The sequence below is a fragment of the Drosophila obscura genome, unplaced genomic scaffold (assembly GCF_018151105.1).
Source record: "Drosophila obscura isolate BZ-5 IFL unplaced genomic scaffold, ASM1815110v1 contig_179, whole genome shotgun sequence".
NCBI lineage: Eukaryota > Metazoa > Arthropoda > Insecta > Diptera > Drosophilidae > Drosophila > Drosophila obscura.
In genome coordinates, this window is record NW_024542766.1 from 5,790,348 (window position 1) to 5,812,731 (window position 22,384).

Here is a 22,384-nt window from a genome sequence, read left to right on the forward strand (position 1 = left end):
GAGTGTGTGTGTGTGTGTGAGAGCTTTATCCAGTGCTGTTTACACCTGCTGCACATTTTCGGTTTTGATGTTCTCAACTTTTCAGTTTACTTTTTGGATATATTTTTTGGGATATTATAAACCCTTTGACATCCACTGGATGCTGTTGCTGTGTTGTCATGCTGCTGCCAGAAGGCAGCCGGGATACAGCAGGCAGGCAGACTTCCAACTTTATCTACCATACCATGCAACGCTCTCTGTGTGGCACACTGCTTCATAGTTTTCGCTGGGTTTTAGCAGCAGCAACAGCAGCAGCAACAGCAGCAGCAACAGCAGCAGCAGAGAGCTGTCACTGTCAAAGTGACTGTCAACATGTCATTCAAAATGAAAATTAATAACAAAATATGCAAACGGGCAACAGGGCAAACAGGGGCCAACACTTCCATGGCCAACACTTGCCACACAAACACACACACAGGGATATATGTGTAGGTACCCTTTGACCCCTTAGCCATGCAATTGTTGAAATTTTGAGGGCAGACAGCAGGCGCCACTAATCAATAGATCATTGGGGGAAATTTAATGGAAATTATGATATTGAAAAAAAGATCCAAGTGGACAGATTGCTGAGGAAACTAATGAGGGAATTGTGGCAGTGCTTTGGGAAGATAAGCTGTAGCCTGCTTTGAGTTTAGAAATATGGACACCATGTATACGGGTAAATAGTTGACTGATTAAAGGGAAGGGAAGGGAAGATTAAGCTTCGATTCTATGAACTTATATAATTTGTCTGTTAATTTTTTTTGTTCAAATTTTACCATTTATAGGAAAATATTGGATTTTAATATGTTTCAATGTTAAATTAAATATTTGAATAATTAAATTAAATTTTTAATAATAAAATTAAATATTTTCAGAATTAAATTAAATATTTAATTAATTAAATTAAATATTTTAATAAGTAAATTAAATATTTGAATAATTAAATTAAATATTTTCAGAATTAAATTAAATATTTTCATAATTAAATTAAACATATTTGCTACAATTTTAACATACTAAATTAATTTTAATGTATTTTATTTGTATATTAAATACGAGTATGGGCAGTATATAAAAATATTTTTAATACACTTTCCAGTATTAAATTTAATATTTTCTCTGAGTGTCGTAAAGTATGTAAAGGAGCTGCTCACTTTCAAGAATTTCGTATCTCTACCTTTTGTGGCACCTTTCAATTTGTAACTGAATTTACCTGAACAATCACCATCCTTAAGTGTTGGCCAAGATGCCACATTGTGAGTGAAGGGAGAGAAGAATTCGAAGGGCATACGGAGACAGAGCGAATGTGTGGAGGAGTGGTCGAAGTGCCGGGAAGAATGGGTGGGTGAGTGTGGGACGGGCGGCGGTTCTTACATAAACCATAAATGATTTACATGCAGCGTCGCCGTCGTCGTTGTTGCAGCTGGCAGCACTTTTATCAACATTTCCTGCCAACAAACAGAGAAATGGAGAAGCACAGCGAAATGGAGACAAGGGAGAACAAGTGGGGGAGTAGGAGAAACTGAGAAACCGGATGAACGAAGATGCGGAGAAATGCTTCCATGTGAAGAATGTTGAGGGAACCACAGGATATGGAAATACTCGTAAAACAGGAATGGATATCAGGGAATCCTTACACAGAGCAGAGAGAATACTTACTTAAAAGGTGAGGGCAGAGCATGACGAATCCTTGGGCCCAAAAAAAAAGGAGAAATGTATTTTTCAGCTTCTGGTCTTTCGCCTACACTGAGGTAAAAAGAGGAAACTTTTAGGATGTTTCTCAGTTGGAATTCCCACTTTGAGCACTTTTGAAAATTTTAAAAAATTTAAAAACATATTTTCTGTACATTATTAAAGCACTTTTTGAATATATTCAGTGGATTTTGTATATGAATGAAATGAAGGCAGCATTCGAAGAAAATGTCAGATATAATGCTCCAGCTCTGTGACCCCAGGCTCCTATCCTTCTCCCATTTCCCCATCGACGTCAGCCCCAGGGTCTAACCTTCTCTAAGAGCCTCTTCGCTCCTGCTCAATGTCTATGTGGGGGGGTGTTAGTTTACACTGTCCAAATATGCAGAAACCCAATACACTCTTCAGAATACCCATTGGATACCCATGCCCTTTCCCGCTGCCCCTTTCCACCCTCTTCCTCTGTACATATTGTATAACGATGCAGTTTCTTTTTTGGCCTTTTTTTTCTGGCGTTGCTACCAAACAAAACCCCTTATCAGCGAGCCATTTCCGTTCTTCTTTTGGCCATGAGTGTGGTGGGCGAAAGGCGAAAGGGAGACGTTGCGTGGCAGCAGAAATTGTTTAAAAATAGTTCTGGCAAGTGGAAAACCCCCAAGAAAAAGATGCGGCAGAAGCGAAATAACTGACGAATGCATAGAGAAATTGATGGACAGGATTGGTACCCTAGGACTGGAGGAAGTGGAGGAAATAAGAATTTATTTTGAAGATATATTTGAGGATATATTGTGGGAAGAAAAACTTGGCAAAAGTATCTGAATGTTATACAGATTTGCCCATATACCCTGCCAACGCTCTACCCCTCGTTTCTCTTCCTTTTATAGGGTAGTACAACCAGAAACCAAAACCATTCAAAGTGAAAGCTCCCCGCAGCCCACCAAAAAAAAAAGATATGAAATTTTCTGCTTCTGCTGCTGTTTCTGCTTTTCGGTTTCTGCTGCTTGAGGAGAGCTTCAGCGCGGGGAGGGGGCACGAAGATGTCATCGAGTACGAGGTGAAGATGTGTGGGTGGGTTTGGCTGGGTGTGTGGGGTGCCATACGCTGTTGTCATTTATTGCCATTTGCTCCTCAGTGCAGTTTTCATGTAATTTTCAAGTATTTTTTTTTTCAACACCCCTCCCACACACATACACACACACAGAGATCTCTCGATATGTGTCTCTCGGTCTCTACTGGCAGCCGCAATGCAGCAAAGTTTTCGGTCGTCTGCTCGTATCTGTGTTGCATGTGTATTCCCATTGCTGCAACACACTCCCCACACACACACACACACATGCTGCCAGATCCCTGGCGCTGCCGTGCCATCCCAGAGCTCACATCAGTTAAGTAAATAACATTTTTCGCACTCTTAGTCACGTTCCTAATCATTTTTATTTGGTAACTGTTTGGAAAATGTTTGCACTGGCAGCACAGGAGAAGCTGCCAGCAGTGTCACACACACACACACACACAGCAGACACACATACATACACATACACATGCACAGATACCCTGACAATATTTGTTGAAATGAGCTTTGGCACTAATATCGTTTATTAGCTTGGCACTTGAGTGTTTAAATGCTGAAAAATTGCTCGTGATAGTAGTAGTAGCAGCAGCAGCAGCAGTAGTCCTTCGCTTGCAGGACACGGCCATCGAGAGTTTAGCGGTTGGATGGGGGGATGCGCGGGGCATGCCACGTCGCGTCGTTGAGTTTAATTTGAAATTAGTTGAACACTTGCTAGTGGTTCTTCGTTTCCTTCGTTCCATTTTTCTTTTCTTTTTTTTTTCTGCTAACCAAGCATTTTCTTTTTTAGCTCAAACAAGGATTTCCACTGCCCCACCACGCCAGCGCGCTTGCAATCCGCTTTTCCCCACTCTTTTTCTGGCTGTTGTAATAGGTCGTGGGTTTTAAGTACCAAAATAGAATAGGAACTGAGGCTGGGGTAAGCGATTTTTGGCCTAAAGAAATGTGGGCTCTAAATGGTAAACGATTTTTGGGGCTCTTGTGGCAAGGTTATCTGGCTTTAGAGAGCTCTCTCTCTGAATGAGTGATATTTGCAGTTGTTTTGCAAGAACTTTTTGACACTTTTCCATCTCCAAAAACCAAATGAATAATCAAGCGAAACAATTTCCTTGCATTGAAAATACGTAAATTCCTTAACATACAAATTTCCAAACCAAAACTCAACATTGACTGACAGACAGGCTGGAAACTGGAGGCGCTGCCAACATCTGTTTGTGGTCAATAAATGCCTGCAACCCGTAAGAAATTATTTCCGCCTCTTGTAAGCCAAAAAATATCTTAAACAATTGCAATCTGGACATAAAATCTGCACAAAAAATTATAAAATCAATGAGAAAAGCACTCCGGGGCAGAGGCGGCTTCAAGCCACATTCGGGAGTCTTCTGCAGTGTCTGCAGCTTTGCCCAACCAAAAAGTCCTAGAAACAAACCACAGAAATCCTAAAAGGATTTTCACATTTCAAGCCGACACTCGGAATGGCAACGGGTGGTGGGGGGGGGGGATGGAGAATGCGAAAAACATTTTCACAATATTTACAGGCAGCAATAAACTCATTTCCCTTTTTCCTAAGCAGAATTTACAACCGAAAGACAATGCCACTTCCACTGCCACTGCCACTTCCTGTTTTGACCAAAAGGATACAGACACACACACACACACACACACACACGGGGGGCGTGTGGGTTAGCTCTGTGTTGCCTGTTTTTTTTTTTGGGGGGGAGGGTGCATGCACTATTTTGCACAGTGTTTTCCTCTTTATCTTTCGACACCCAAAGCATCTGTGAGGGAAGAGCAGCAGCAGCAGCAGCATGAGGAGCAGCAGCAGCACATTAGTTAAGTATAAAATTTTAATTGTGAGTCCGAGAGTACTTTAGATGGTGGTCTTTCCACCCCCCGCTGAACCAACAATTTGTTGGCTGATGTCAAGGGGGCACCCGACGAATGACTGGAAAATTGGAGCAAATTTGGCTTGTGGCCAAAACTACTTTATAGCCATGCAGGCGGGTGGAACAGAAAGCTGTTCGGAAAAGTGTGAAAATATGCGGAAAAATGTGGTGTTTGTAGAGGAACGTTACCAATTTTCTAGGACATTTCAGTAGCTTTTTAAGCTTCAGAATGGCTGGGAAAAAACACACACACACACACATCATATTTTACCTTTCTCACTGTTCAAATATCATTCAATGTGGTGGTTTTTGCAACTGTTGTGGTTTGCATTTAGCTGGAGGGAAGCCCTCAGACAAGAGAGTTCTGGATTCGTTCACCTTTTCTGTCTGTGAAATCAAACAATGGCTCGCTGGAAGCTCTTTCGATGCATGCGACGTGTGTGTCTCTCTGTCTATCTCTCTCCTTCATATTTGTCCATGGCTTACAGTCGCTCGCTTGCTCTTTCTATATATGTATACTCGTATCCTTGGGAGTCCTTGCTCTGTTTGCCTGCTGGCAAATGTAGCAGAAATCTTGTTTAAGTGAATTCAGGCTGAAATCTTAGTTAATTTTTATGGCAAATAGGAGAAATCTCTACCCTGAAGAGCAACCTCAAGGGGTTAGTGGCTTTTGCTTGGACTTGCAAATGCTAATTGCTGCTGTAAGTGGGCCCTGCTAAAGGGATAATAGGAGGGCTTTGGGTCGGAGCCACACAGAATCTGGAATGTCTCTGCAATTATGCATAAAATTATTGTATGCCACAGATGAAGGTGTCATGCATTTGAATGAAGGGTTTTGTGGTGATTGGAATAGTTGATTGGGATTGCCAGGATTCACATTGATGGAACCTTAATTGTCAGATTGGAAAATGAACTGTGATATGAGAGATATTTATTGCCAAAAGTAGAGGTACCAGAAAATGCGAAATTTGTTTGCCACAGATTTTACAACCAGTGTTAATAAGCTCTAAAATTTGTATAATTATTTTTAGCTTTAAAATGGTTTTGCTTCGAGAGTGGAAATTATGAAACAGAAAGTGTTTTCACTTAATTTTGACATTAATAGGATTTAATTTAAATATATTTCATTTTTAAAATATTTCATATTTGAATTAAATATATATCCTTCAAATTTATTTGTGCTTTGTGTTTTGTTTAAATATATGTTTAAATTGAAGTATTTAATATCATTTTGCTTTGGTTTAAAACCGGGAATATTTAATTTAAATTTGGTATGCTTTTACTATGCCATTTTTCTCTGAGTTTATGCACACCAAAAAGTGGGAAAATTATGCACTATTAAGGTCATTCTGTGTGGAAAAATCAGCTCCTAAATTATATATATGTATTTCCAAAAATTCATAGAATTTTGGTAATTAAGTAAACGAAATTTGTTTACAGAAAATAAAAGTTATACGAGTAAAATCCTATCAAATATCACCCTCTGGTATTATCCACTCCAATCAGTTGTGATAAACATTGCCAGCAAGCAACTGTTCCACCCAATTAATGTATCAACTTTCATAGAAATTCAATTTGCAGCAACACATAACAATTCTCAAGAAGGTCCTGCTCAGGTGTCTTTAATGACAAAATTAAATGAATAAAAACCAGGAAGAAGTGCCAGCAGTGCGCGTAGAGTGTTGCCAAGTTAAAGATACTCGTACATACATATATACTATGTCTATATATAATCGTAAATTGGTAATTTAATATATTGGCAGCACAACACCGCAACAGCAGACGCTACAGAAGTTGTTGCTGTTGCTGTGGCTGCTGCTGCTTACGCATAAAATGTAATCAATTAAAATTAATTTGCTAATGAAAATGTCAACGAGAAAAATGCCAGAAAGGGAACAACAATGGCAGTAGCCTCGTCCCCGCGCCCCATCCCACTGGCCACCATTTATGAGCGTATTTTTGCCCACAATTTTCCCTTACTTTTCCGTTGCTTTTTCCCATGCTTTGCAGCTTATATAAATGAATGATAGACATTGTTGTTATAGCAGCAGCAAAAGTCGAAGGGGAATCAATAGACGACGTGTATGGCATGTGGCATGTTGCGCCCCCCTCCCCCTCCCAATGTTACCTTTAGAAACGAAAATGTCTTTTATTTTTTTTTTTGTATTTTCTGTTCAAATCCAATAAGAAAATTTGTGCTATTTTTGGGGCACGCAATTGTCAAATGCTACCTGTGTGCGGCAGGTATCCTTGGATATCGAAGGATACGATTGCATAACCAATGAATGCAATAAGAAAATGAATGCTCGCATGTTGCCAATGTGAATGCTCGAATAAGTCGAAAGCAATATGCCATTTGACAGCAATTGGCCCACGGAAATGGCCAACGTGACGTATGAGTGTTTGTTCTCATCGTTGTCGTTCTATCGCTCTATCCTGCTGGTGTATCTGTATGTCTGTATTTTGTATCTCTTACTACCCGAAAATTTGTTTCTCAGCGCCATATGCATGGCCATAAATTTTGCTTTTTGCGGTTTTGTACGCTTTCTTCTTGTTTGTTTAAGGGGACATGCCCCGATTGTTTATTTATGATTTTGATCAAGGAGCAAGGCAGGCAAAGGGGGATAAAATTGTACCTCTGATTAATAGTTTTTGGTAGCTATAAAATCGGTAGAAGATGTGCCACGATTTTAAGCAGACTTAAAGGTTTTTTTTTTAAAGCTAAGCAGAAAAAATTTAATTCGCGCTTTGGCGGTATAGCCAGCAGTCGGATGTCAACGCCATTGCCGTGTGCCTCCTGCTCCACTTGCCTGGCTCTCGCTGTTATCTGTGTGTGTGTGTGTGTGTTGTTTGTGTGTGTTTGGGTGGGGCTAGCACTTACCTTGTTGCCAGATCCCGATGTACGAAATTCATTTGCTCCAAATGCTTCATGCCCGATGCAATTTGTGTGGCAATGTAGACTAAGCAGCCATAGCTGTGTGTGTGTGTGTGTGTGTGTGCAGCGGAAGAGATGGCGCGGGCATCAAATGAGAATTTCGAAAAGTTTTTCCAGGCAAAAGTCGTACCGCAGCGCGAGGGCGGGAATGAGCCCCAAGTTAACGAAGTTTTTACATCCGTTTTCGCATGTTGCACGATGATGGTGGCACGGTGGTGATGCGGTGGTTTTGGTGGTGCGTCGTTCGGTGGCGGATCGTTGTAATCATTGAACACGAGACCGGAAGAGTAGCATCGTCGTTGTCGTTGTCGTCGTCGTCGTCGGTACAGGAAGTGCGATAAAAGACGCACACAACGCAGCAGCAGCAGCAGCAGCAGCAGAAAAAGTAAAAAGAAAGAAAGAAAAAAATGGAAACCCCAAAAGAGAGACCGAAAAACATTAGTTACAAAGTAGATCCTTAAAGGATGATTGCTTCCTCCGTCGCCTGCTTACCTCAAACTTTTGTTGGCCATCAGGCCGCTGGTTTCGGCCACATGCTCCTGCAGGAACTGATTCAAGTCGCCCAAACAATTCGAATAGTCCTGCACAATGCAAATGGGTTCATCGCGCAGACAGGCGCCCACCAAACGTGCCACATTTGGATCCGAAAGACGCGCCAGCTGCTTGGCCTTGCAGCGGAACTCCTTGCGCAGATGATCGCTGGCTCCAGGGCGCAGTGTCGCCACAGCGACAAGAGTGGCACTAAAAGAGAGAGTTACGGATTAGTGGAAGGTTTCGCTGAGGCATTTGCCTCTCCTAAAGGTAGATTTGTAATTTTTGAGCCTCCTGCTAGGGCTACATATATTTTCAGCTGCAAAACAAAAATCATTTCATTTCATTGCTGAATGAAAACCACAGAGAAATTCACAGACAGAAACAGGTAGAGGCAGTGGCAGGGGCAGCAGCAGACAAAGAGCAAATTTGTCGCCTATGCTGGGTTATCAGACATCGGGAGCAGGGGGAATACGAGTGGAATTTCGAGTCGAAATCAAAAATTCGCATAACAATAGTTGACAATGATGAAAAACCGCAAGCCGCAATACTTTAATGCGGCACACAGGTGGAGCGACAAAAGAGAAACAGACAGACAGATATCCTGGCAGACAGACAGAGGAAAACAGATATCCCAGTGAGAGAGAGAGAGAGACACACAGAGAGGAAGGAAAGACATCAAAAATGGTTAGATGAAATGGCATAAAGCAAAGTGAAAACGATATGAATATGATGTGTGTCCCACGTTCTCTCTCTCTCCCAGGATGGAGTTACTCCTTTGACGACTGCTGTGGCTGCTGGTTGTGGCTCTGCCACTCCTTCCTCCCATTGTTGCCACAAATAATGCCATGTCTGCGGTAACAGCAATAACAAGAATGGACAATGGTGAAAAGCCCAGGTGGAATATAGCACGCAGTTGAGGATACACTTAAAGCAGCATGTTTTCTAGTAAAAAACACAGAGGATATCTCTTTAGGAACGTATGAACCTACAGTTTGTAGAGTTTTCTTTGGAAAATCTTGGGAATGAAATCAATTTTTCTATCAATTATTTGTTTTTCGAACGATTTATCATGATATAAAAATAGAATTTTAGCTTTGTTATTATTTAAGCTAGGCTTTTGCAGATGAAACTGCTATATGTATTTTTTCGCTGCATTTTCTAAGGAAAAAATGAAAGTTATTCATACAAAAATTATTTTTCAACCAATATTTGCTTCGAAAGCCATTAATTATAATGACTTTTATACATTTAGTTAAGCCCTACTTTCGCTAAAAAAAAAACAGGTTTTTCTACGCATCTCAAACACCTTCACATTATCAAAATACCCTGAGAAAGGGTGCGAAAACAATTGCTGAGGCACATGCTCTCTGGCCACAAAAAAGCTTATCAGAAATTCCATTATGAAAACTTAAAACACACAGAAAAAAAAAACGAGACGAATGGAAGTGGAAAGAAAAATCCAGCAGTTAACGTCAACAGCCAGAGACCATGTCCCAGGAGTTCACATCCACAGGACATCCCAGGACGTGAGATGAGTTTTTTGAGTGCCCGCAGTGAGAAAGCGAATTGTTGTTACCTTTGATTTCGTTTTGTGTTCCGTTTAATTGAAGCTTTTTATTGCACATTATGCATGACAGAGAGGGAATATACAGAGGGTCACGAGAGGTCCATGAAAGGGTCAGATGGAGATTCTGGTTGAAGATTTTCGAAGGGATTGATGCTTGATTTCTTAAGAATTTTCGGTACACAAATTTCTACCTAGAAGTATATTTAAATAATACAAAATAAAAATACATAATAAGAACTAACAAAATACAACAAAATATACCAGAAGTAAGGATATTAAAAATATATCAGAAACTTTTAAAAATATACAAAAAACTATTCCAAAAAATACCAGAAACTTCTTGAGAAATATACTAAAAACTATTTCATAAATATACCAAAAATATACCAGAGATATACCATTCCAGAAATATATAAAAAATGCATCAGAAATAAACCAGAAACTATTCCAGGAAAATACAAAAGAAATACCCTAATATCTCCGAAACTCCCAGAATTCTTGAAAAAAAAGATACCCAAGGTGTTGGAGCAGCGTTGTCTAAGGATCAACAGAAGCAAATGATTCTTCAAACTTAAACCTGAACATTTGGTCAACTCTCCTACTGCCCCTGATTAAGGTTTGGTTTGTTGAAATTATCCTGACTAAAACTGAACGTTTTGTTCACTCGTTTCCCTTCAAAAGCAAGCGATTAAGCAGTCCGCCGCTGCAACCTAAAGCTTTGGTTCGCTTTTCGATTTAGAAGCAGTGCATGAATGAAGTTTGGTTTGATGGCAAAAGGGAGAAAAGTTGATTGAATGAATCTATAAGCAGCAAAAGTGTTTCAAGAGTATTCCCATTCATATTGTGCACACCTTTCCCAACCAACACTCTTTGGCAAGTACTTTGCACTGTAATCAAATAGCCAAGTGCTTTGGCTTTCCATTCTGCCCTTGCCACAAATTCCTTTTTCCTTTACGTTGCGATGTGCGTGAATTGTGGCTTTGATTTTCGAGCTCGGAAAATGTCTATTATAATTTTCATCTGTGGTCCTGTGGACAATAAAGTCCATCTGTTGTCTGATAACTGTCTATCCAGCTGTCTATTAATATTTTATCCAGCCATGTAGCCATGCCTACCCCCAGGAGTGCCACTCGAAGAGTGCCAATACGTACTCTGGCTGTGCCAGGAGAGTAACTATCTCTGTGTGTGTGTGTGTGTATGAGTGTTAATTATTTTGCATACATCTATCTATCTATCTATCCAATGCATTGGTCTGGTATGGTTTGGTTTGGTTTGGTCTGCGTCTGTCTGGGTATCTGTGAGGTTTCTCTGCTGGTATTCGCAGCCACTGCAGTGGTCTAGTGGAAACGTCCCCCTGCCCATCCCCCGCCACCCTGCTGCACACACACACACTCTCTTGTGGCATCCTCTGTGCATCTGCTGGTGCAATATTACGTATACGTAATACGTTTTGTGGCTTTCCAACCGCAAAACTATTAAAGCAAGCAGGCAAATCGAATTGTAACGTTGAGTAACATATTAAAATGTGCCAGTAGACAGGACAGGCGACAGGCGAGACCATGCCAGGCCGAGTGAGAGAGAATATTGGCCAGAAACACTAGGACATTGTTCCCCAAGCCTTGGACTCTAATTGATTTTTGCATTGCAAAACCAATAGAAACGGAACCAGGAATCAGAGGTAGCAATTGTCATGGGAATATATATTTCAATTGAAATGGGCCGAGTAGGCAGTGCACTGCAGTGTAGGCAGTGGCGGGGGCGGGGGCGGGGCGTTAGTGTGGAGTGGAGGATTCTTGAGTGTAATTGGATTGCAAAGAGAGCAAAGGTTTTGTGGTTAAGAGAAAATGACAGGGTTAGAGGAGCATCCAAGCTGTCAGAGATCATTATATTCTAGTAGAATGTTCAAGAACTTTAATTCTTGGAAGGATTTAGCAATAAATATAATGAATATCTGCTTGAATATTACGTTTGCTTGAGTTTATTAAAGAATATTAATTGCTGAAGAATCACGAACTTTTCGCCCTCAAAAACTCTGTTAAACTCAGCTTCATTTTGCCCCTGTAAAATGCCTCAATTCAACTGCAGCTGCAGTCCAGCAGCTGTGTGTGTGTGTGTGTGCGCCCCACAAACAGCAACTCGATTAGGCCAGTAAAATGAACTGGCTGGGGGTACGCGTACGCGTACGTGTACTGGCACTGGCATTGGCTGCTGTTGCTAGGTTCCAATGGCTTTCGTTTCCCTATTTTCCCTGCCGTTTTGTGTGCGAGTACTTACTTCAGGACATTTGTTTCGCACAAATGCAGTTCACCGAAAACGCCAGAGCCCAGCTTCTCGACGATGACCAGGGACTGACGTGGAAACTCCTGCACTTGGCAATTGGCCTGCTCTTCGTTAATGTCGGCGAAATTAGCGCTCATATCCAAATTGTAATGATGCGGTTTGATGCCACAGCCCCCCCCACCACCAACACCACCCACAATGGTGGCATTGCCGCCCAGTCCAGTGCCAATGCCCATGCCCATGCCGCCACCACCACCACCACCAACACTGATGCCCGTGGGCGTGGTCGCTGCCGTTGTCGAGGAGCTGAGACTCAACGAGCCACTACTCTGGGAGCCCGGTGGCGGCACGGACATGGGTTTGCTGCAAATTGGTGTGGCTGCATAATATTTCTCCGGCGGCGGTGGCACTGGCGGCGGTGGTGGCAGCAGCGGCAGGCTTCCAACAGGCAATGCCACGGGCCGTGGCAGTGGCAAAGGCACAGGCAGCGGCAGCGGCAGCGGGAGCGGGAGTGTGGCAGCATTAAGAGAGTTGCGTGCACTGGTGGTTACGACAACGACGCCAGCGGCGGAGGGTCCATTGCTGCCAGCAGGCGGCGGCGGAGGTGGAGGTGCACCATTGGGCAGCAGCTGCTGCATGTGCGGCACCGCATAGTCCTGGCACCCAATGTCCGGTACATCTGAAAGAGACAGCAAAACAACAGCCAGAGAAAGAGAAAGAGAGTGTTAATTTTTGACCGTAAAAATGGGATAGAAATTGTCGGAAAATTGTAGCCAGCGGAAAGCGGAAACTCTGGAAAAACTTAACCTCACTAAACAATAAAACTTTTTTAAGCGCCAGACGAATAAAAGTTCTCCACCAAAAAAAAAGGGGATTATACAAATGAGAAAGGGAATCAGAAAGATACAGGGAGAGACAGTGAGAGGGCTAGGGTAATGCAAGACTTTTCTTTCGACTCTCATAAAATAAGGTTAAGTTTTTCAGAGAGTTATAAAGTCTGGTAAAAAGAGGGACACAGAGAGAGAGAGAGAGAGAGTGAGAGAGAGAGAGAGGGGTTTGTATTTTGGGGTATTCCAAGTATACCTAAAATTAAAGTTAAAGGACGTTTTCGTGGAATTGAAGTTTTTAGAAATAGTTTGCGTAACATTTTCAGGATGGAAACTTTCAAGAAAGATCTTAAAATGTGCTCCAAATTACAGGAAATTCGAATTTGTGCACTAAAGTAAAGACTTTATATACACGAAGCAACTTTTGTGACTTCCCTAGAGTGGAATGTTTTGGGGTAATTCGTGCAGGAACTTGGGAAGGTGAAATTCTTAATTTTAAATATTTTTGAAATCATTGGACTGGTGAACTCCTTTACATAAAATATCGTTGAATCAAGTTGATATTCTCTGGTAAATATAATATCACTTTTATTTGGAAATACAGTGGAAATTCATCAGTTGCAGGAATCTATTGTGTCTTTTCATAGTTTTAAATTATTTGCTTACTCAACCGAGCTTTCTTTTTGAAGAGCACATAATTTTTTAGCGCTAAAAAATACTGAAAACTATGCATCCACACAGTGCATATTTTTCTGTAACGTAGCCCTCCATTGATTTGGGGGTTTCGCTGAATTTTGATTTAGGAATATTGTCTTATATGTATTTTTAATTTTGAAACTTCTTAATATTTTCTTATTGCAGTTGAGATGTCTTTTATGTACTTTATCCACCACTAATGTGTCTACAATGCTTTCAATCTTTAATATGTCTATAGCTCTTTTTATTTCAGGTAAGTTTAAGCCTAAATTTCATCATTATTCAACCATATTTGTGTCTATAAATATCTAGGGGTAAGTTCTTTCCTCTCTCTCTTTTACAACTGTGTTTTCCTCTGCATTCCCTTTCGCTCTCTCTCTCTCTTTATTTTAGAGATCTACCACATATGCTTTTTGAGTACAGTTGTGTGTGTGCGTGCACACCTCACTCCCTCCCGAGCCAATAAATTCAGACGACAGGCCACAAAGTGCAATGGTTTGCATTTTGTGAACATTTTTGCATTTGCCATTTCCTTAACATTTCCTTCGGCTGGAACACTTATCCCCTGCCTCCCCTCCCAACAATCCCTTTTGCTTGGTTTTCATTTGTCTTGTGCCGAAAGTCCGAGAGACTTTTCTGCCTTCCACTTCAAACTTTTCCCATTTAGACCCCAACATAAAATGAAGAAGAAGGAAAACCCCAAGACCTTGGAAGGAGAGAATCCGGAGGGAAAATCTTGGATGAGTGGGTATCTCAAAGGTGGGGTGGGGTATTGAGGGGCAAAAATGGCGTGTGGCGAAAAACTAAATGAAATTAATTGCAACTTGGTCGAAAGAGAGAGAGAGAGAGAGAGTGGGAGAGAGAGGAGCTGGCACCCAAAGAGGGAGAACTTTTAATTTTATTGTTGTTGTAATAATATTATTTAGTTTTCGTCTTCGTGTGTGTGTGTGTGTGTGCCAGTGTTGCCCCATTGTCTCGTTTTTGCAGTGGGTGGGGAGGGCTGCCTGCTGTCATTTTTGCATTCGTTTTTGTGTCCAAAAAGTACCAGAAAAACATAAAATAACAGACAGGGAATGAAGGAAATAGAGGGTCATAGAGTGCAAAAGAAAAGAAGGAGAGGTAGATAGACACGAGTCTACAGTGTGCAGAAGGAGAGAGACAGAGCGAGGACCCATAGTTTGGATGATAGAGACAGCGACAGACAGACAGAGAGACAGACAGCGACAGACACTCAACGAACGTTAATGACAAAACTTTTCGACGACTGAGCGAAATTCGTATGCAAGTTTTCTACATCCAAATGTACGAGTATGCCGACGTACATATATATGTAAGTATGTATCTGTATCTGTGTGTCTAGCTGTGTATCTGTATCCGTATCTGTATCTCTGTGTCTTGTCTATGTGTCTGTGCAATCAGTGCCCTCTCAGTTTTTGAAGTTGCACCAAAGTTTTGTGGCCTTCCTCTCTCTCGGTACGAGTTATTCGTATGCCACAACTTGTAGAACATTTGGCACAACAACATTTCAGCAATTACCCTACGATTTTGTGGAAGGTACGAGTATTTATGAGAATTTCAGAGGCTTAAAGAAAGATTAGAGTCGGAATATAAAAGATCTGATATTTTTTGTATGCTAAAATCTGTCAAGAACTGGCATACTGATCAGTTTGCGCGTCTTTCTTTAGCTTTAAATCTTACAAAATAAAGTGGATTTGCTGCAAGCAATAAGTCATTAATTTCTGCTCTAAACTAAGTATTTTCTGCCATCGAATCAGTCTGCAACTTGTGCACCTCGCAAATGAAGTTATTTTCCAGCTGATTTATAAATTGAATTTCAATTTGAATGTGACATTTTCCAGAGTATACGAGAGACGCTGGCCCGTGCATGGGTCCGACCTGCTTTCAAACGACTTTCGTGCCCGGCCTCTGCACATGCGACTTCGTTCCTCGTTTCTTCATTGCCATGTTTATTTGCATGCAATGTTATTAAGTTTGTGGCATTCTTCGGCTCGCTCTCTCTCTCACTCGCTTTCTGGTCGTGCAAATTGGCAGTTGACTTCAAAAATAGACTTTAATTTGAGTGAGTCGTGGCATGGACTCGCTGAAAGTTTTCCCACAGCTAGCGCAAGAGAGAGAGAGAGAGAAGTAAGAGAGAAGTTTGAAGCACTCAATTTTGTGGCGCGTGCGATGTGCGCGCGAGACTGTGACGAGGTCTGTGGGGGTCTCTCAAACTTATAATTTATTTGAGCTAAATTAAATTATTATAGCAAGCAGGCAACCAGGCAGCCAGCCAGCCAGACAGAGAGCAGGCAGGAGGCAGAGAGAGAGAGAGAGAGTTATGACAAATATTTGCTGGCCAGTTATAAAATGCACCCAAAGGCAACATCAGAAAACTTTTTGGCAAATGACTCGAGCGCATGAAAGGCGTGCCATAAACGTTTATGATGAGCAGCAGCAGCAGCAGCCGTCGTAGATCCGGGAGGCAGAACATGAGACGGGCAACAGGATGAGCTACAGATGATACAGAATTCCGAATCAGCAGACAAACGGATGAGCTGCCAAAAGCTGAGGTGGTGGTGGCTATGCCCATGGAATGTTCATAAAACAATGTGGACTGTGACTGCATCTGCCCGTTGCTTGTCGCAACGTAGCAACCCGTAACGTAACCCGAAACCCAAAGAGACCCAAAGCCCAAAACAAAACAAAAAACCTTGTCTAGCATGCCCCTTAGGCGTCTCCATGTGAAATGTGAACGAACGAACGAACGAACCGGACAGAAGACATTAGAATTCATTACAATTTACGTGGCAGAGGTCGTAAACTCCTAACTGCAGCTCCCTGCAGTCCATCTGGCAATTAAAACACATGTGCCATACATGCCATCCCATGTCCCATGTCCTGTAGGGCAGTAGGAAAAAAATGAAAACATGCTGAAAAAATTGAGTACTACAGGAGCATGATGAAAGCTGTTGATACTCTTTGGGGATTGCCATGAATGAGGGGATTTTCTGGCAATTCTTACAGATTTTTAGCGCTCAAGCGGAATGTGGGTAGAATTTGTCCAGGTTTATTATGGTTTTATTGAGTACGGTATTCGTAAGAGAATTGCAACTACTAGGAAATTTAGACCTCTAGAGAAGCCTATGAACTGTCCAGTGAAGGAAAACTGAAGATGGAAAACGGCAAAGATTTCAAATATTGAAAAAAAAACAAAAATCAAATCATATTCGTAGTCCTGGCATTTAATTTAAATTATTCAGTATGTCTTTGAGTATTTCTTATTCATTTTTTTTTGTATTGTTTTTTTTTTTATTCCTTTTTAGCAATATTTTAGTAAAATTTAGTTCTTTAGTTTTCGTTTTGGTATTTATAGTATTTTTTAGTATTTTGTATTTTTACGATTTAGTAAATTTTAATTTGACTATAAATTCTATTTTCTGGAATTAGTTTGTTAATTTTAATTTTCTCATTCCTTTTCCCTTTTTTACTTTATATATTTAAGCAAAAATGTACACAAAATTCGCTCATACCCTCATACTCAGATAGAGTACCCTCTAATACCCTCATACTCGGATGGAGTACCCTCGCTGCTGCTGCTGCTGCTGCTGCCAGAGTAACTGAAAACTACCGTCTGACTCAGCAATTCAAAAATTATGTCCTGCGGAGCGCACAACGCGCGTACCCCCAAAAAATTCTTTTCTTCTCCACATCATTTCTTTTTTTTTTTTTTGTTGGTGTCCAGTTTCTTTGTTGTGCTACTGCCGCTTGCCACCCTGCCGCACCTGGTGGCAACTGCCAGCGAACTTTCAGGATCCATGTTGTGCGCTAAATTAAGCATTGCTTTCTCAGAGGGGGGCTTACTATTTTTTTCTTTCTGCGCCCTGGCATCCCAACATGGCCTGCAGGATGAACATTTGCATGTCCTGTCACAGACAGGACGCAAAACATCAAACTCATCAAGAGGCGACACCATCAGGGGCCAGCCATACGAACAGGTGCGAGAGAAACAGAGAGAGACAGAGAGAGAGAGAGGGAGAGAGAGTCAAGTGCCACGGCGCCCGAGTTTTATGGCTGATGGGCAAAGAGGCAGCGACAGTGGCAGTGGCAGAGGCCCACACATCATTGTCATAGACGGTGCATCTCGTCGTACCCCATCATCATCATCATCATCATCATATCTACGTAGTAGGTTCTATATATGAATATATACAGAGTGGTGTGGTGTGGCGTGGTGTGGCGTGGTGTGGAGGGGTGGGGGTAGCAACTCACCTGTATAGTCCGGCGTTACATGCTGACGCTGCAGGTCATTCATGGAGCATCCACTGGCCGCACTGGTGTACATGTTCACATTGAAGGGCTCATGGTACAGACTGTTCTTGTCAATGGACGACTCATTGTCATCCATTGTTGTGACCACCTGAGGGGGTAAGAACACGGTGGCAAGAGCAGCCGTTGGTGAGTGAGTAAAAAATTGCACACCAGATAGATAGAGAGTGAGTGAGTGAGTGGAGAAAAGTGAGAAAAAGTGTTCTGTTCAGTTTTTTTTGTGTGTTGTCTGCCTGTGTGCTGCTGGAATGCCAGTTACTACAGTTTTTAATCATGATTTCTGGTGGAATATGTGCTGCTGCTGCTGCTGCTGCTGCTGCTGTGTGCTCCGGCGTTAAGGTTTTTTATTTTTTTTTTGTTCTGTTTGACATGCATTCTGGGTGGTCCAACTATCCGTCCATGCCTACCCCCTCCCATACAACAGATGGGGCCATGCCCCGGAGCCAGGATATGTGCATCAGCAGCAGCAGCAGCAGGAGCAGCATCAATTTATGCACTTTCCATGTAAAACCCATTCGTAGCTGTTTTTTTTTTTTTTTGTTGTAGATTTTTAGGCAGCTTACCTTTAGGACATTGCCATTGCCGGTGTGGCAGAGTCGCTTATCGATGCCACCGAGCGTGTCCGGATTGAAATTATGCTGAAATGCATCCAAAACATTGCCCCTGCCACGTCCCCGCTTATTCCGTGCCACAATCAGCAATATAATGGCGACAAGCAAGAGAATAATTGTGGCCAGCACTGTGATTATGACGCCCACAAAACTAGCCGCTTCCGCTTCCTGATGGTCAATAGGTTTCGGGGAGATAACTTAAAAGAAAGAGAATGAGAATGAGAGAGTTGCAGTTACAAAAGATATATATAGACACAGCTATAGGAATGAAAAGAATGTTGTCGCTATAATAATAAATTGTAGCCAGGCCTTTTTTTCTGTATAGACTTGCTGCACTCTCCCGCTGGTTTATTGTCTGATATTTTCAATTGCCTCTAAAGCCCCCAGAGCAGAGCTCCAGAGCCCGAGAGCTTTTGTCTGCTGCAAATGATGTGCCTTGGCGCCGCTTCTGTGTGCTAATGAGAGTGCGGCGGCGGCTATAAGTAGTAATCTTTGTGAGAAAACTTTACAGCGCTCGTAAACTTTTATTCCGAATTAAAAGGTACTTTAAATAGAGGAAAATAATTAAAGGTGTTGCTGGCTTGCGGTTTAGTTGTTTAGTTGAATATTTGGTTTAAAGTTTTGGCTAGGAATTCGATTAGGTGAGGTTTGGTTAACCATTGTGGGAGTCTGTCTGGGTTTTGTATGTGTTTTGTAGGCACTAATCAAGCAGCATTCATCTAAAACTTTAAACGTGTAATTTCCCTTCGCATATTCAGTTACAGTGAAAACATCTTCCACCCATTGATAGCTATAACCACAATTAATCAGCAAATGCCCGCTAGATATTGTACTATGGGGGGACTCCATCAAATCAAATCAGTTCGTTTCAGCCGGATGCCACTTACCTTGTGTGGTATGTTGGCTCCTTTCGCCGCTGCTGACCGCTCGACCGACTTCATCGCGCTGCAGCGGATATTCCGATGTGTCCGACGGCTGTCTGATGCCATTGAGCAGGCCCTCATCCGTGAAATTGCCGACCACGGGCACTGCAAAAACATAGCAGAAGAGACGAGAAGTGAAGAAGGAAGAAAGAGAGCCAAAGAATGTAGGTTAAGACTTCGCTTGGCTAAGGATTGTATCTTACAGTACTGAGGGAGATATAAAAGGAGGATGAAATTTGCAAGCCAAGTGGCAAAATGCAGCAGAAGGACGACAGCAGCCGCCAGGTGGCATGATGATGAGGATGATGAGGATGATGATAATGGTGGAGGCGTGACAGTGGCTGTGGCTGTGTGACAGCTGCCCCTCTGCCTTGATATACTGCCGCGGCTAATGGGTCTCCACCAGCAATTAGGGGGTGGCGGTGGGTGCCATGGAGAGCGATTATTATGATGATAAATGAGCAAGCTCTTCATGTCATATCAGCGCCTGGCTACGACGACGACGACGAAGACGAAGACGAGGACCATGTCGACGTTGATGAGTGGCAATGGATGGGACAGGATGACGAAGGAAAAAAACTTAGCAAAAAGTCGTGGTGCAACGACTCTGGAGATACCCAAGGATACTATTTAACTATTTTTTTTGGATGCAATCTGGAAAAATGCACTACAGTTATGTGAAGTCTATAAGGAATACGACTCCATAAAAGATGGGAACCCATAAAAGATGGGGACTTTTAATTGCATTAACAGAAACACAAATAAGAAAGTTTTTTATTTTTAGTGATATTCAGTATTTTCCAGTATATTTACCAGTATAATTTTGTTAGATTAACATACATAAAAGGAATTTAAGCTGCTGTATTTCTAGTATTTAAAAATATTTCTATTATCAATTTTTCAATTTTTCTTTTGAAAATAAGAATATAGTATTTAAAGTATTTATTTAGTATTTTATCAGTGCGTTTCTATGAGATTCTTAATTTGAAATTGAGTTAAAATTTTTAATTTGTTTTTATAACTATAAGTATTTTATTTGGTATTAATTTGTTAGTATTTTTATGGTAGTAGTAGTAGTATTTTTATGGTACTACATTAATTTTGATTTTCAAAGTACTACAAAAAAATGTTGCCCCATTTATTATAGTATTTTTGAAATATCAGATTTTTAGCTCTTAGCGTTCCCGATATCCTTATTGGCCTTTAAAGTTAGATTTACGGAGCGATGGACACAAGTCACCGATGAACGTGACACTATGCAGTACGCTGTCATCTCTAAGCAGAGGCAAAATTGAACTAACCGCACACCGAACCCATCATATCCTATGCGAATGCATCACGGATTAATGGGTATGACAAAAGCAGAAACAAGTTGAGTGCCAATTAGTGCTGCATACTTTTAGGTGCAGCGTTGGCAGCGGCAGCGCCAGCCGCCAACCGCCATGGCGGAAACGTTGCGATACTCCAACTTTAAGGCGTTGAAGCGTATGGCCATCGGATTGTTTGCCATCGGTGTTGACATTTTGCTCCCCGACGCAGACAAAAACAGAAAAACAGAACGAGCAAATCCATCGGAAAAATGCCAGACAGTCGTCAATAACAGCATATCGATAGGAGAGGATATCCCCGGAATTGTTTACCCATCGAGAGGACTCTGTTGACTCTGTTTTTCTATATCCTTTCTCTGCTCGCTACGGACAGCCGAGCCGAGCCGGTTCGGACAGCATTTCCGCCTCGAGTGTTTGTTGAACTTTCTCCCAAAAAAATACTTCGCTCCGCTCCTCCCACCCACTCCTCTGATATTTAAAAACAAAACCAGAAAACGGACAATTTTTAGTATAAATTTTGGACAGCAAAAAAAAACTCTTGAGGGAAATGCAAATTTTTCCAGCTCTTGGCATTGATTTGGAGTTTGTTTTTTTTTTGTCTGGAACAACAGCAATACCACCCCACCCCACCACCCACACATTTTTTTTTTTTTTTTTTGATCGTCTATTTTCTTGGGCAACAAAAGTTTTTGTTTTTCGTTTACTTTTGTGTGTGTGTGTTTGAATTTGCTATGCAAATAGCGACGACGGTGGAAAATGTTTTGTTTTCCCCCGCCCCAGAAAAGTGTCTGGCAAAATGGGAAAATTTTTTGGGAGGAATCCAGCAGCATCCTACGGCATTAGTTAACCAAATTTAAAGGAGAGCGTCATATGTTGGATGAAGCCAAACCGTGAATATATGTTGTATATGTTAATGTGGGGCCCCTGGAGAAAAATATTTTAATGCTAAGAAAACTATGAAATGCCAGATGAATGATTAAAAGTGCTAATCATTTTTGGAAATGTAAGCAACAGTCAAGGGAAAAGCATATTCTACACAAAATATATTCTTCCTTCGATTTTGTTTACTTTTGAATGAATTTGGTATGCAAGTAGAGTTGGAGGCGACACTATTATAAATTGTGGTGCCACAAAATTACGATAAAAAAAGATAATGATTCCATGAAATATGAAGAAAACTAGAATCTTCCTTGACAAAAAATTTATAAAAACTCTTCTGTAAACCGAAAAAAAATATATATAAAATGAAGAAAATAAGTTCTTTCTGTTCTTCAAACATACTTATTAATACTTATATTTTCTTTTCTGAGTGCCCAAAATTAATGAAATCAAATCTAAAATGAGTAAACATCTTTCTCAGAACTTTAAGCCTACAACTCTCCTCACTTACTCTTAACTAAAACATTGAAAACTGCTAATGATACCAGTATAAAGCTTAGAAAAGCATAATTTGTTTTTTTTTCATTTTTTATATAAATTATTAAAATTCTAGAAATCAGATAACTATAAAATCCAGCATGTAAAATACAAATAACGAGTGCCTTTTATTTTTTAGAGCATAATTTCAGTGCATCCTCATTGCCCTTTTCTTTATACAGCCTTCTCTCTAGCAAGAAAAATTATTCCAGCAAAAATCTGTTCTAATTGAGAGATAACCCTTGAAGATAATCTCCACTATAACCTCTCATTTGT

At 41.2% G+C, this 22,384-nt stretch overlaps 1 protein-coding gene across 1 annotated transcript in view; it reads right to left on the reverse strand.

Annotated features, from left to right (window-relative positions):
- Window positions 1-22,384, reverse strand: part of LOC111079662 (discoidin domain-containing receptor 2-like) — a 128,933-nt gene that overhangs the window by 46,322 nt on the left and 60,227 nt on the right. The window contains exons 9-14 of the mRNA XM_041592421.1: window positions 19,329-19,469; window positions 18,394-18,638; window positions 17,774-17,921; window positions 11,976-12,660; window positions 8,093-8,341; window positions 7,547-7,639 (exon numbers count right to left, since the gene is read on the reverse strand). Of these exons, the coding sequence (XP_041448355.1) occupies window positions 7,547-7,639; window positions 8,093-8,341; window positions 11,976-12,660; window positions 17,774-17,921; window positions 18,394-18,638; window positions 19,329-19,469 (1,561 nt within the window). The remainder of the gene's footprint in view (window positions 1-7,546; window positions 7,640-8,092; window positions 8,342-11,975; window positions 12,661-17,773; window positions 17,922-18,393; window positions 18,639-19,328; window positions 19,470-22,384) is intronic.